The following is a 13,172-nucleotide window of genomic DNA, read 5'->3' as shown; positions in this document are numbered from 1 at the left end:
GCTTAAGAATTCTTTCTGTAAAACTTTTCCTGATATCCAACCTAAACCTCCCCTGGCACAACTTGAGGCCATTTCCCCTCAACCTGTCACCTGTCACCAGTGAGAAGAGAACAACCTTAGGAAGATTTATCCATATGAGACTTCGTGATATCTTGAGACGTGAATGTGATGAACTCTAATGAAGGAAGCTGTTCGCTTAGAAAGAGAATGCTTAATCCTGAGGATATGTCCTGTATTTCTCTGAAAAAATGTATACACACCAGTCTTTCTTATATGTGCCTCACATGAAGACAATATATTTAACCACTGTTTTGTGTTTCCAGAGAGATGGTGAAAGGGTCATGATAATAACTGGACCCAACATGGGAGGAAAGAGCTCCTATATAAAGCAAGTTGCATTGATCACAGTCATGGCACAGATTGGTTCCTACGTTCCTGCAGAGGAATCAACAGTTGGTATTGTGGATGGTATTTTTACCAGGTAATCTTTTGAAATTTGCTGTTTGCTTATGAAACCGTTACTACAGTGAATGTGTGGGGATGCATCAGTGTGAATTTCATTTTTCACTTAGAATGTTAGAAAGTATACTTGTTTTTTTCCTTCATTTTTAAATATGTATACAGACTGTTAGGTTTGACTTTTTGATTTTTTGATCAGCAGTTACTGTACAGATACATTATATCATATTACAGATATATCATACATATAATACATAATATAGATATTATATCATATTACAGATACAGTAACAGTTTTGGAATCTTTGAGTCTTTAAAGGATAAGACTGTTAATGCTTATGTCTTTATTAAGATTCAGACGTTTAACTTCATCTGTCTGAATGGACATCTCAGCCAAGTATTGTGTGATACCCAATTGATGTTTACCCTAATATGAATGCTGCCACTTCTGAAAATCATGTTGCAGTTTTGCTGTGCAGACTAGTCATACATACTTCCAATTTTTGGGACTGAGAATTTGGGCCTGCTTATATTCTCTTGCCTGTACTATCAGACTTAAGTATGCATTACTCGATGTATATCTTTTATACAATGAGTTAATGGGAGTTCATTTCACTTGGCAAGTATCAGTCTCATATTTAAAATAAAGCTGAATAAATTTTAAGGATTACTAGTGCAGTCTACACTAACTTTTTTTTATAGTCAAGTATTACTGTGGATTATCCAGTCTCTGTTTCCTTCCTCTTTTCTATTTTAATCAGCTAAAGTTCTGTGTTCATGATACCATTTTAGCTGGATAATTATTTATTATCCCAAGTTTCATAAAGATTAGTATTATTTGTGGTAGAATTATCTTTCCTGAAATGTTATAGTAGAGTGCACTTCAGAGTTAACATTTAACAGAGAATTTGAAATATTGCTCATATGGGGTTGCTTCATCATATAAAGATGTTGTGTTCTTGTGCATCACAGTGTCATTTTAAAAAATGAACAAAATTGTGCTTTAATGCACTTCAGTGCTACACAGTTGAACGAATTAAAAAAGAAATTGCATTATTGCTCCAAAATTAATTGGAGCTGAATATTCAAAATAGGTACCTTTTTTTCCTCAACTTATATTGAAAGTAATTGACTGGTTGATTGAACAAGCACTTCTGAGTGAATGTAGTGATACATAAGATGTAATTTATTTTACAGCAAAAACAGTTTGCTAACAACTGGAAAGTTATTTTTGTCTCCTCTGTTTTCAGATGAGCATAGAGTACCCTTCTGTGTTCACACTAACTCAATTTCTAACCATAAGAGCATAAATCTATTTCTTTTAAGCTCACTATCCCATTTCCTCTGATGTTTGACTGTCACTACAGCATGTTTTTTTCAGCAGAAAGATAGAGAAAGATTGATTTGGTCACTAGCCATTTTGTTATGTGCCCGCTAGCAAGTGAACAAATTGTTTCTTGTCCTCTGTAGTGTGAAATCCTTGAATATCCAAGTTTCACCCATTCCCAGTGTATTTCTCTGATTCCACGCAGCTTTTCTCTGTGTAGTGGGTATTTTTGCATCTGTTCTGGTAAGCTTTTCTCTTCAACCAGGCTACCTTATGCTTCTTGATTTCGAGCCAAAAGTGATTAGAGCAAGTCACCTTCTGGCTGTGAGGTTTCAAACCACTTAATTTGGAGCCAGTCAGATCTTAATCCTCTGAGTGATTTTTAATTTTTTTTTAATTATTTATTTTTCCATGTCTAAATTAGCTGTGGATTCTCAGCTGGATATGCTGTTCTTTAATCAATGTGAGATGTGTCAAAATTGAAATAGGAACACTAGATGAGTATACTAATTATTTAAATTCTTGTCATTGCACTGGTAATTGAATAAACTAATTGGCTTAAAATTAATCAACAATGAACTGAAAATATATTACTCATAGAAATAGTAATGCAGTTGTTACATGGTTAGCATGAGAATAAACAGGAAGCAAAAATGTCGGTTTACGAGAAGTGCATGGTCTTGCATCTGAGTCAGGGCAATCCCAAGTGCAAATACAAATTCAGTGGAGAATGGCTTGAGAGCAGCCCTGAGCAGAAGGATTTGGGAGTGTCAGTTGATGAAAGACTCAACATGAGCAGGTAATGTGTGTTTATAGCCCAGAAGGCCAACTGTATCCTGGGTTGTATCAAGAGAAATGTGACCAGCAGGTCGAGGGAGGTCATTCTGCCTCTCTACTCTGCTCTCATGAAACCCTACTTGGATCCAGTTCTGGAGGCCCAACACAAGGAGGACATGGAGCTGCTTGAGTGGGTCCAGAGGAGAGCTGTGAAGATGATCAGAGGGCTGGAACATCTCTACGAGGACAATCTGAGAGAGCTGGGGCTGTTCAGCCTGGAGAAGAGAAGGCTCTAGGGGGACCTTGTAGCAGCCCCAACCTGAAGGGGGCTCACAGGAAAGCTGGGGAGGGACTTTTTATAAGGTCATGTAGTGACACAACAAGGGGAAATGGTTTTAAACTGGAAAAAGGGAGATTTAGACTAGATATTAGGAAGAAATTCTTTACTGTGAGGGTAGTGAGACACTGGAACAGGTGGCCCAGTGATGCTGTGGATGCCCCCTCCCTGAAAGCATTCAAGGCCAGACTGGATGGGGCTTTGAGCAACCTGGTCTAGAGGCAGTTTTCCTGCCTATAGCAGGGGGTTGGAACTATATGATCTTAAAGGTCTCTTCCAAACCAAACTGTTCTATGATTTGGATATTCAAACTCAGGATATTCATTGGTCTTTTGTAGAAGGTAATCAGTGGAATTGTGCATATTTAAACCTTTCTCTTCTTTTTAATAAAAATTAAGAGAATGAGTGTTACTGTTGGGACCAGTATTATCCTTCTACAATGAATTTACAGGACGTTAGTTCAGATGGCCTTAGTTTTCCTTCCAGGACAAATGTTTAGGAGATTTCTTTCATGATTTTTCTTCTGCCTGTGGAGCACAGTGGCCTTCCTAGCTTTATGTATCCAAGTAATGATCATCTGTATTCCCTGCATGGATGGTTTCTCGTTGCTTTTTCTGTCCCATCATGATGTTCAGTAGCCAAAAAGTGGTCTTTAGTGCCCAGTCTAGTCTTTGCCTAACTTCTTCCTCATTTTACCATATGCATGAGCTTCTAGATTCTACAGCTCAGAGGCTCAAGTTGTACAGAGACTGTCAACGAAGCAGACATCTTACTTATTTTTTTTCTTCTGAGTTCTGGAAATGTCTTAAAATATGCAAGTTTGTCAGGACAGGTTAACATGGTGTTTCATCCATAATATTTTTTTAACCCTAGGAAATAACTATTTTATCTATTGTAATGTTTGGTTGGAGGAAAGAAATAATAAATTCAGATACCACATGCCATCTCCTACATAGTTTCTTTAATGCTGTGACTGGTAGACCTTATATTTGTAAGGTCTCAGCTTTTGCGAAGAGCTCTCTTCTGGTAGGGGATGAGCTTGAAGAGATCTCTCTTCATGCTCTTTCTGCAATTCACCCTCAGTTGAGCTTTTTTATTTTGTTTTCTGTTGCTATTGTTGTAATAGGATGGAGTTATGTAGACAGCCTTTCTTCACTGCCACCTCAGGCCACAGATATCTCACTGGAAAACGGCATTTTGTTGTTGATAACTTTGATATATTTTTAATCTTTTGAAAACATTGCACAGAAAGATGTCAGTTTCCAAGTTATTTTCATCACTGCCATGGTGTGTTGTTTTCTAGATTCTGCTATTAGCACAGCACTCCTGCTGTGAGGGGTGCTTTACAGGCTGACTCTATGAGAAGTTCTGTGCATCAGGAGCATCAGCAGTTCTGCTTCTTGCTAAATTGTTTTGAATACGGAGGCTTTAAATTGCAATATCTTTTTTGTTTGTAGACTGCATCTTCCAAGAGTGAATTTATATAGGTTTAAGAGATTACCATTCATTTAGGTTTTATATATTGTGTTTTAAGCAAGGTTTCCATGGAGATTGAAAGGTTGCTTCTATGGTTATTCCTTTGGATATATTTAGTATTTATGTATTATAGCATCTCTAAATTGACTTTAAATACTACATTCTATTAAGCCTTTTAAAGCTGCAAAAAATGTAGTTTAAAGGAAATGTCTTGCTTAGAGATACAGTGAAAATAGAAATGATTAATCTTCATTACCTGGTGTACAGGCAAAATACAGAGTAGAACTGTATTTCCTTCTAAAGAGGAGGAAAAGGAGAGATCCTTTCAGTGCATAATGCCTCTAAACCCAGATGATCTGCTATTACCAGTCTGTTAATTGAAAACTTTGAGGGGTGAGAGGAATTTCTTTCAGTCTCTTGTTCTCTTTTACTACTTTTTAAGTAAGTCTCTGAGCGTTCCTGTGGATTATCCCCAGATTTGACCATTTCATATTTGTAAAAACAGTCTTGTTACTTCCACTGCAGTGCTTTGGTCCTCATCCCACCAAAAGGATGTGGAGAAACTGTGAAATACGGAGTAAAAAGTCTGTGTTATATTTAGTTCTCTGTATTTCTTTGTGTTTACTTAAAGCTGTATTTGGATGAATTTATGTATTTTATACGAGAAGTGTTTGAATAAATCTCTCACTTGAAATTCCACATATTCATAGTCATTTCATGATGAATCAAGCTATGTGAAAGCTGTTTGTACACACTCAGTTACTACTTTTCAGATCTTCTGTTGTGCACTTAAGGGACAGATAAGTAATGAGGAGGACATCGTCTTCAGGGGATGTTCTGTAGGTGTTTGTTTGTTTGTTTGTTTTCAGAAAGGATAATGTTTTCAAACAGCATTTACTCATAGAATTTCACTTAATCAATTTCATCATAGTTAGGAATTTTAGAAGAGTTTTGTAAAGGTCACTGTCCAAAGTACATTGACTTTTAATGGGATTGAGTGTTAAATTGTCCGATATGTTTAAAAGTTCACATTCATAGTTCTTCGTGCAGTAAATGGGTTCAATTTTTCTTTTAAATTCACCTTCCATTTGTGTTAGTTTTTCTACTGATTTAGTTTCTTAGACATTGAAACTAATTTAATATTTCTCTGTGTGTGTTTTGTAGAATGACAAAGCAGGCGTGGACACGTACAAATAGAGGAACTAATGAAAGAAATTCTGTTAACCTAATAGAGTAGGGAGAAGAGAGAGTGTTCAGCTGCTGAGGGAACCTGACCTATAAAGAGGCCCCACTTGATCCATTATTGAAATAATTTCTTACGGCTAGAAACATTTAATCCACTTTCTGTAGGTCACTGTAGGTTCCAGTAGCTCTTTGTAAGAGTCAGTTTTCAAAATTGAGAGAGCGAGACAAAGAATATTATAACAATTTGAAGGTAGAAGATGAAATAAGCAAACTAATTAATAGTCCAAACTACTGAAGACTTTGTATTCAAAATCTCAGGAATTAATTTATTGAAATCATAAGCTGCCAGTAGAAAGAATACTTCTAAGAAGACAGCTGCCAACTCTAGGAAATGGTAAGGAGCAAAAGAATTTCCTTTTTAGCATACTTACTATCAAGCTTTCTCTTGTTGCATTAGTATGAAAGCTGTTTCATTTTTTCCAGTGGTCACACATTAGTATGCACAGTCACATTAGAGGGACATGCATGTTCCACTGAGATTTTTACATCATGAGCCAAGCTGGGCATAGTATTTAAAGGGCAGCTTTAGTTGTCTGACCTAGTATTCTGCACAGTGCTTCAATTGCATTTCAAAACTGCCTCTTGCAGAATAGGCACTACATGCTTAAAGGCTACAGGAATAGAAAGCAGCATCAGAGAGATGTGTGTAGATTACACACCCATGCACTTTCTCTCTTTCACAAAGAACTTTCTTTCTGTTTACTGTCTTTAATCCTCAGGATGGCAAAGAAATTGAGTTTCAGACATCAAAGAAAGTATATTAAGAAAACTTAGGAGTGCAGGAGGTTGGCAATACACGTTATTAAATGATAGCTGTAGGTAGCTTAGATAAGCAGCAGTTTAATTTCTTTTGTTTTATGTAAGACATGCAGGTTGCTAGCACTTCAAGGCAATTATCTTGGTATAGACTGCACATCACATGATATGTATTGTGGTATACAGGACTCTGTCCTACATTTTATCCCTGTAACAGGTGATTTAGATCTGTTTTTTTTTTTTTTTTTTTTTTTTTTAAGATGAAGGGCATTCTTGATTCCTAGGTCTATAGCTAGGAGATCATTAAATTCTGCTGTATTTCAGAAAATATGAAAACAGCTGGTCATTTCTCACCTCAGTGCAGGAGGGAAGATTTAATTATTCTAGACTGTACTCACATGTCTATTTGCAGGGTCTTTCAGACAGACATGGCTGCAAGTGAACACCAGATCAGGTAGATTCAAGATTTTCAGTTACATAGCTGTTTAAGTGTTTTCTTGTCTGTCTCTTTATCTTGTGTAATAATTTTGAAAAAGCCTAATAGTTGTTCACGCAAGTAAAACCAGAGTACAATTATCTTCAGGCAGCTGATCCTCATGTCCCTGTATGGCATGACAAAGTTGCAGAGCCGTATAAATTAGGCTGACCTAATGCAGTGAGCTGGTGGTTCTTATTGATTCAGCTAAAGCTGTGTCACACTGAGGTACTAATATGTACTTCAGTACTTTGTGTACTTCAGTACATGTGCGTCTTGGAGTTGCCTCTGTAAGCTGTTTTCAGACCCCAGCTCAGAGACTCACGTCATTGCCCTTCAAGCACAAGAAACTTTTCTCAACTTTTGTGATCTTTGGGTATATAAAGAGAGAGAATAGGGAGATGAAAATATATTTTCTCCATTGGTTGAGAACTGGCAGCCTCATCCAACGCTGCAAGAGTGAGTTCTGTCTTCTTTGGGCCTCAGTCAGTTCATTTTATGCAATTCCGGCCCCTGGGGTGCAGTTCCAAATATGGACCTTGCTAAGGAAAGATGATTCTGAGTTTAGCAATGGATTCAGTAAAGGGAGGGAACTGTAATCTCTGCAAATGACAGCATGGTTACTGAGAGACTCACCAATTGAAGATCATCTCCTGCTGTAGAAAATTGGATTTGAGGATCTATCCACGTCAGTATCAATGATATCTTCACAACCTGTTAAATGTAGTGATATAATTGACAGGCTGGTACTTACACCCTAATCTGTCCAGTCTCTGTAAAGTCTAGATCAACATCTGAATAGGCTGCATCTACCCAGGAAAAGACATCCCACGTTATTCTCTTTTGGTGGAGGTAGTGCCAGACTGCCCTACACTGGACTGTCGCTCCAACCTGGCTTTTCTATCCCAGTGAGACAGATTTATTGCAACATCACAAGTGGCACTTAGAAGCACCCCAGTAGTGCTGACCAGACAACCTTTATTTCTCTTTTGAGAAACAGAATAGATAAAAAAAGAAATCTCCTTTTGTCCACCATGTTCTTTCCAAAATGTGGGCAACAATGTTTTCAACCCTTTGTACAAATCAGACAGTCAACTTACACTGTGCACTCCCATCTAAGGATGAATTGGCATCGTTGCTACATACACCTTGCTTAACATGGTGACACTGAATTTAACTTTTTGTCAGTACGAGGTTGTTTTGAAGGCCAAGATATTTCATCACAGTGTCTCTCAAAATGCATAACTCAGTGCATTGCGCTGCTCTTGCCACTGGTGACAGTACTTCCCTTGCTGCCTGTAAAGGCTTGCTGCTGCTGATACTATCTTCAGTGGATTCAGAAACCTGCAAATCTGACCTGTGGGCTATTTTATGTAAATTTGTGAGAATTGTACACTCACATGGGTGTGAACTTGATGTTAGATCTGAAAAAGCAGTAGTTGTATCTCTCCATAAGTGATGTGGCTGACGCTTCTCATCTTCATCATTCAGGGAGCTAAAGGATCCATGCCAGTAACGTGCAATGGGATCCACACTGCATATACCTGAAGATGAAAGAGCATTTGTATATACTGAAGTAACTTTTTTTTTTTTTTTTTTTTTGCCTAAGGCACTAGAGCCATTGCAGATGCTTTCACAAGTATTGTCTTTATGTTGTAAGAATTGGCACATAAAAGTGAATTTATTGGCCAGGAAATAGGGAAAGTTTGTGACTGCAGCCTTTGGCCTGTTCACATAACCTGCCTGTATAACCCCTGCAAGACTGCAAGTATCTGTACAAAGATGTGTGTGAGAAGTCTGTCCTATTGCTGTATTCTGTTTGTTTCCACTTCTTGTGATGGAAGGATCTCATGTATTGTTAGTGGCATGATCATCAGTTGCAAAGCACAAACTTGAGATGCAGAGAACTTGAGAGCACACAGATAATATGTTTTCTCTGTCAAGACTTCTTACTGTGTACAGAAAAGCATGACTATCACTCTGCTCAGATGGAAAAACAAACCAAGCTCAGCTACTGACTGGCATATTGCTCTCCTGTATAGGAGAATGGCCGGCTTATTCCACCCACGAGCGATTTAGAAAACAGAACTTTGGCTAGTGTGGCAAATTCTTAAATTTGTATATAGTCAAGGGATCTTTAGGAATAACTGCAGTTGTCTTGAGATCTCACAGACTTAATTTTTCTTTGGCGTGGTCCAGAAGATGAGACATGATAATCTGGAAAGAAAGCTGTTAAAACTGAGAGTTTCGTGATGAAACATTTATTCAAAGTGAACTAAAAAAAAAAAAACAAACCCAAAACATAAAATCCAGGCCTTTTAAATCCACTTTTCTTTGACGAATCTTCATTGGACATACTGCAGTTTTTTTCTTTCCCGTGTGTTTTATGCAAAATGTCTGTCTGATCACTAAATGATGGAGTTGACTTTCAAAAAAAGGTCAGGCTCTTTACAAAGGAAATTTGTGTGCTACCTCCTGAAAGACTGTAACAGCTATTTAATTCTGACAACTTGTCAGTCTCGTATTACTATTTCATCAAGTGTATGGAGTTGGAAGAAACTAGTAGGCAAACTCTTTATTTTCTCTCTAAACAAACAATTTTTTTTAACAAGATAAAATGTACATATTTATGGCATCATTACAAATTTTGGTACAGGTAAAAGTAATGATGGAAAGCAAATACTTTATTAGCACCTGCAAACATTTGGGCAATCAATTTTGGATGTTTGTATTTATTTTTAATTTCCTTCATTGGAATGTCACTATCATTAAAGTTTGAATGGTATTTAAAATTGCATGATTTACTTTAACAGCCTAAATGTTGCAAGGCTTGTTCAAAGTATATTTTGTAAGAAATCTTGAGAAAACTGGAAAGCACAGCAGAGTATGGTATATGAACGAGGGAACAGAAAATGTTTCCATCAGAGCAGAAATTGAATGGAGGATGTTTTCCAGGTACTTTTCACAATACATTGAAACCTGAAGTCAATCACATAAGAATGAAAATGAAATAGGGCTTGTCAATATTAATGGAAATGAGTGTTCCATTGGCATACCTGCCAAAACTTCACAGCTTTTTGTACTTGGGCAAATAATGTTGCTCTTTATATCATTCCAGTTTCACCAGTTGATCAGTGAAAGGCAGCACAAGAGAAGACAGGGAAAAAAAGTCACTGATGTTTATTCTATATGGTAAATAAAAATTCCATTTTTTTCAGAGCTTCACAGCAGAAGTTGTGCTACTTTCACAGTGATAGGCAAGTAATGGTTGAAAAACAGAGCAGTTTGTTACAATCAGAATTCAGTCTGTTTTCTTCTTTGCCATTTACTCATTGTTTGCTTCATGGGTGAGCATTATGTGCAAAGAGAGTGCCCAGGTTTAGAAACACCCTACATTAGAAGTCTCTTTCTACCTAGTGATTTCACTAAGTAGAAAGAACTGGATCCTTCATCCAGATCAGCACTGTGCACTTAACCTTGATTGTTGAAGGGGAAGCAGGCTGATAGCATTTTAAAATAGTTATCAGCATGTAGGAAAGACTTGGAGAGCTTTTAAGCTTTAAATGGGCCTCCCCCATCTTGATTTTAGTCTTTTGTTCTGAGTGGAATATGATGTTACTGCTTTTCACCCCTAGGGAGCTAAATTGATTGCTTTTTGCTAATAACCTTCAAGCAGAAATAAGGTATGCTTTGGAATTATACATGAGTTCATGTATATGTGACTTAAAGAAAGGTACTTTTTTTTTCTCTTATGTTTCAGCATTATTACCATGACAGGATTGCCGTGCCTTTCTCTGAATTCTCCTTTTGCTGGTCACAGCCTCAGAAATGAATTAGATCACTAGGATGGAGTGGCATAGATTATGTGTGTTCACATATTTAATAAGAAGTTGTCCTTTACGGCAGTCTCTGCAGTATTTTGCCAGAACAGCCTATAACCTTTTGTTTTTATATCACGTTATGAACTTTGTTGTCCTTAACTCAAAAGACCTGTTACCAATCTCCAAAATTCCTTGGCTGCATTTATTGCTTTATTAAGCTTTATTGATTTCTTCAAGGCTTACAGGGTAGGATTATTGGAGATTAGTCTTACTGTCAGTCCTAGAAATATCAGATCGCAAAACCTGGCATAAGGATTCAGCTAGTCAGTGTCTTCATATATTTATCATAAAATATTAGCTGTGAAATTCCATTTTTGAGGTGACAGTAGTGGCTAGCAGGGCAGTCTGCAGGCATCCTTTGTAATACAGAAATTGCCTGAGAATGCTGAAGAGAACCTATGGAGGAGCTAATCATATGGCAGAGCTAATTGTCTGTATGCTGCCTGATTTTGGCCAAAAGTTTTACTGAAGCTTTATTATAATTTTTTAGATTTTTCACTTAAAAATAAATGTTTAAATTTTAGGAATTTGGATTTTCCTTTGAAGAAACTAGATTCTCAGTGTGTGTGTGCAGTTAGCCTCTGAAAGATAAGGGTCAGAAAATGTCAGAACAGAGGCATCTTTTCACTCCACTGTATTTAAAAGTGGTGATGTTCATTATGTTTTCTGTACACACAAATTGTGCATCTGCAGAACAGTAGGGAACCATTCTTAATAAACAATCCCAAGTGACTGAGAAGTTCACACCAAAGTTTTCTGTGTGGATATGCTCAATAAGTGTTGTTTTAGTGACTGTATTACTCTGAAAAGCATCAGTGAGAGTTATACCAACAGAACTTGTTAGTTGTCAAGACCCAAAAGTAATTTCCAGAAGTATTACTTCTTTGGAGCACAGTAATTTGTTTCATTTTGCTCTTGCTTAATTGTAATGTGTTTATTGCCAGAATAACAAAAATGACTTAAGCTTTTCATTTATGCTTGCATTCATATAATTACACTTCTGGGGTAAATTATTCTCAGATTTGAGGGAAAAGAAAGGGGTTGTATTGCATTCTTTGCATCCATTTTCTATCATGTGGAGAAAAAGAAGAGAATGAGTAGAAGTTGTAGTTAGTGTTGTTCAAATAAAAATGATTTTGTTTTGTTTTTCTAGAAAAGTTTTATCTTGGCTATCTCGAGTGCTTTTGAACTGCAGCTACATCTAGCAGTGTAACGTAACTCTACAGAGAGAAATTAAGCAGTGCTCCATATATATTGATAGCTAGTTAAGCGTCATGTCTGTGTTCATTTCATAGTAACATGTATTTGGTCTGTATCTCATACACAAGTAATAATGGTGTATTTAACAAAACATATCTGGTATTTGGTAAAATGTGTAAGAGTGAATAACTTTCATTTGCAGGGGTTTAAATCAACTTTGAAAATTCTTTTAAGCCAATAAAAGGCAGTTATTTACATATATAGGAAGATTGATCAAAAAAGGTATGCTGCATATTGCACTGTCCTTGAAAAGAAACCGATAGGATTATAATGGTATATGGAGGGGGGAAAAAAAGGAAAAAAAAATACCTGTGAAATTGACCAGCTGTTTTACAGTCAGGTTGAAGCTTCTTTCCTGGAATAGTGGCACCTACCTTTCTACAACTGAACAAGGCTAGAATTTAACCTAGTCACGATTTGAACAGGATTTTCTGTAGCATCCACAGGTCTAAAGGGGAAAAGTTCACTTCTGCCGAATGCTTCAGCTATTGTCCCTGGTCTGTTGCTATAGTTCCTGCTTTTTAATCCTCCCTTGGCCTCAATCCTTCAGCTACATGTGCACATTAACTTAATTACCTTGAGTTCCCTCAGTGAAATCCAAGAGTAGGAAGTGTAAACCTATGCGTGTTTTAAAGTTGTGTCTTCTGTCTTCGTCATTTTTTTCAGTTTCTTTGGGCTGACACTGATGTCTTGCAAATAAACACTATTTTGGTAGTATTCTTAATCTGTTCTTTCTCTTGACAAACAATAAAATGTAGATATTGTTAACTACATATTAACTAAATGTTTCCTACAGAGAAATCAAGGTCACATTATTCCTTAATGGGACCTTCACAAAACTTCTTTTCCTTTGAGTATTGGCCTTTCACTGCACACTGCCTGAATGGGGAACCTAGCTTAAGCTCTTCCCAAGAACAGGTGAATTTCTGTTGCATTGTAAAACATCAGAAGCGAGAGAATGACGTTCTCTCTGGTCATTCAGTGATTGTATTGATGAAGCTGGCATTGCCTCCTCTGAACTCAGTCCTGCCCGGTTCAGTCAGCTGATGAACATTTAAAACTGTTGAATGTCATTGCAATCCATGGATGTTTATTTCCCCTGTCTTACCACAAAAACATTGCAGCTCACGTCTTGAAAGCTGATGTGTTACATTGATCTAATCAAATATAGTAGGCTGT

General features: G+C 37.0%; 1 protein-coding gene across 2 annotated transcripts in view; it reads left to right on the top strand.

The window, feature by feature from the left end:
* MSH3 (mutS homolog 3) overlaps positions 1-13,172 on the top strand; it is a 117,361-nt gene that overhangs the window by 90,314 nt on the left and 13,875 nt on the right. For both annotated transcript variants that reach the window (XM_025144950.3, XM_025144949.3), the window contains exon 20: positions 324-481. In XM_025144950.3, the coding sequence (XP_025000718.2) occupies positions 324-481 (158 nt within the window). The remainder of the gene's footprint in view (positions 1-323; positions 482-13,172) is intronic.

Source organism: Gallus gallus, chromosome Z, assembly GCF_016699485.2.
Source record: "Gallus gallus isolate bGalGal1 chromosome Z, bGalGal1.mat.broiler.GRCg7b, whole genome shotgun sequence".
Taxonomy (NCBI): Eukaryota; Metazoa; Chordata; class Aves; order Galliformes; family Phasianidae; genus Gallus; species Gallus gallus.
Note: the sequence above shows the minus strand (reverse complement) of the source record. Positions and strands in the feature narration are given on the sequence as shown.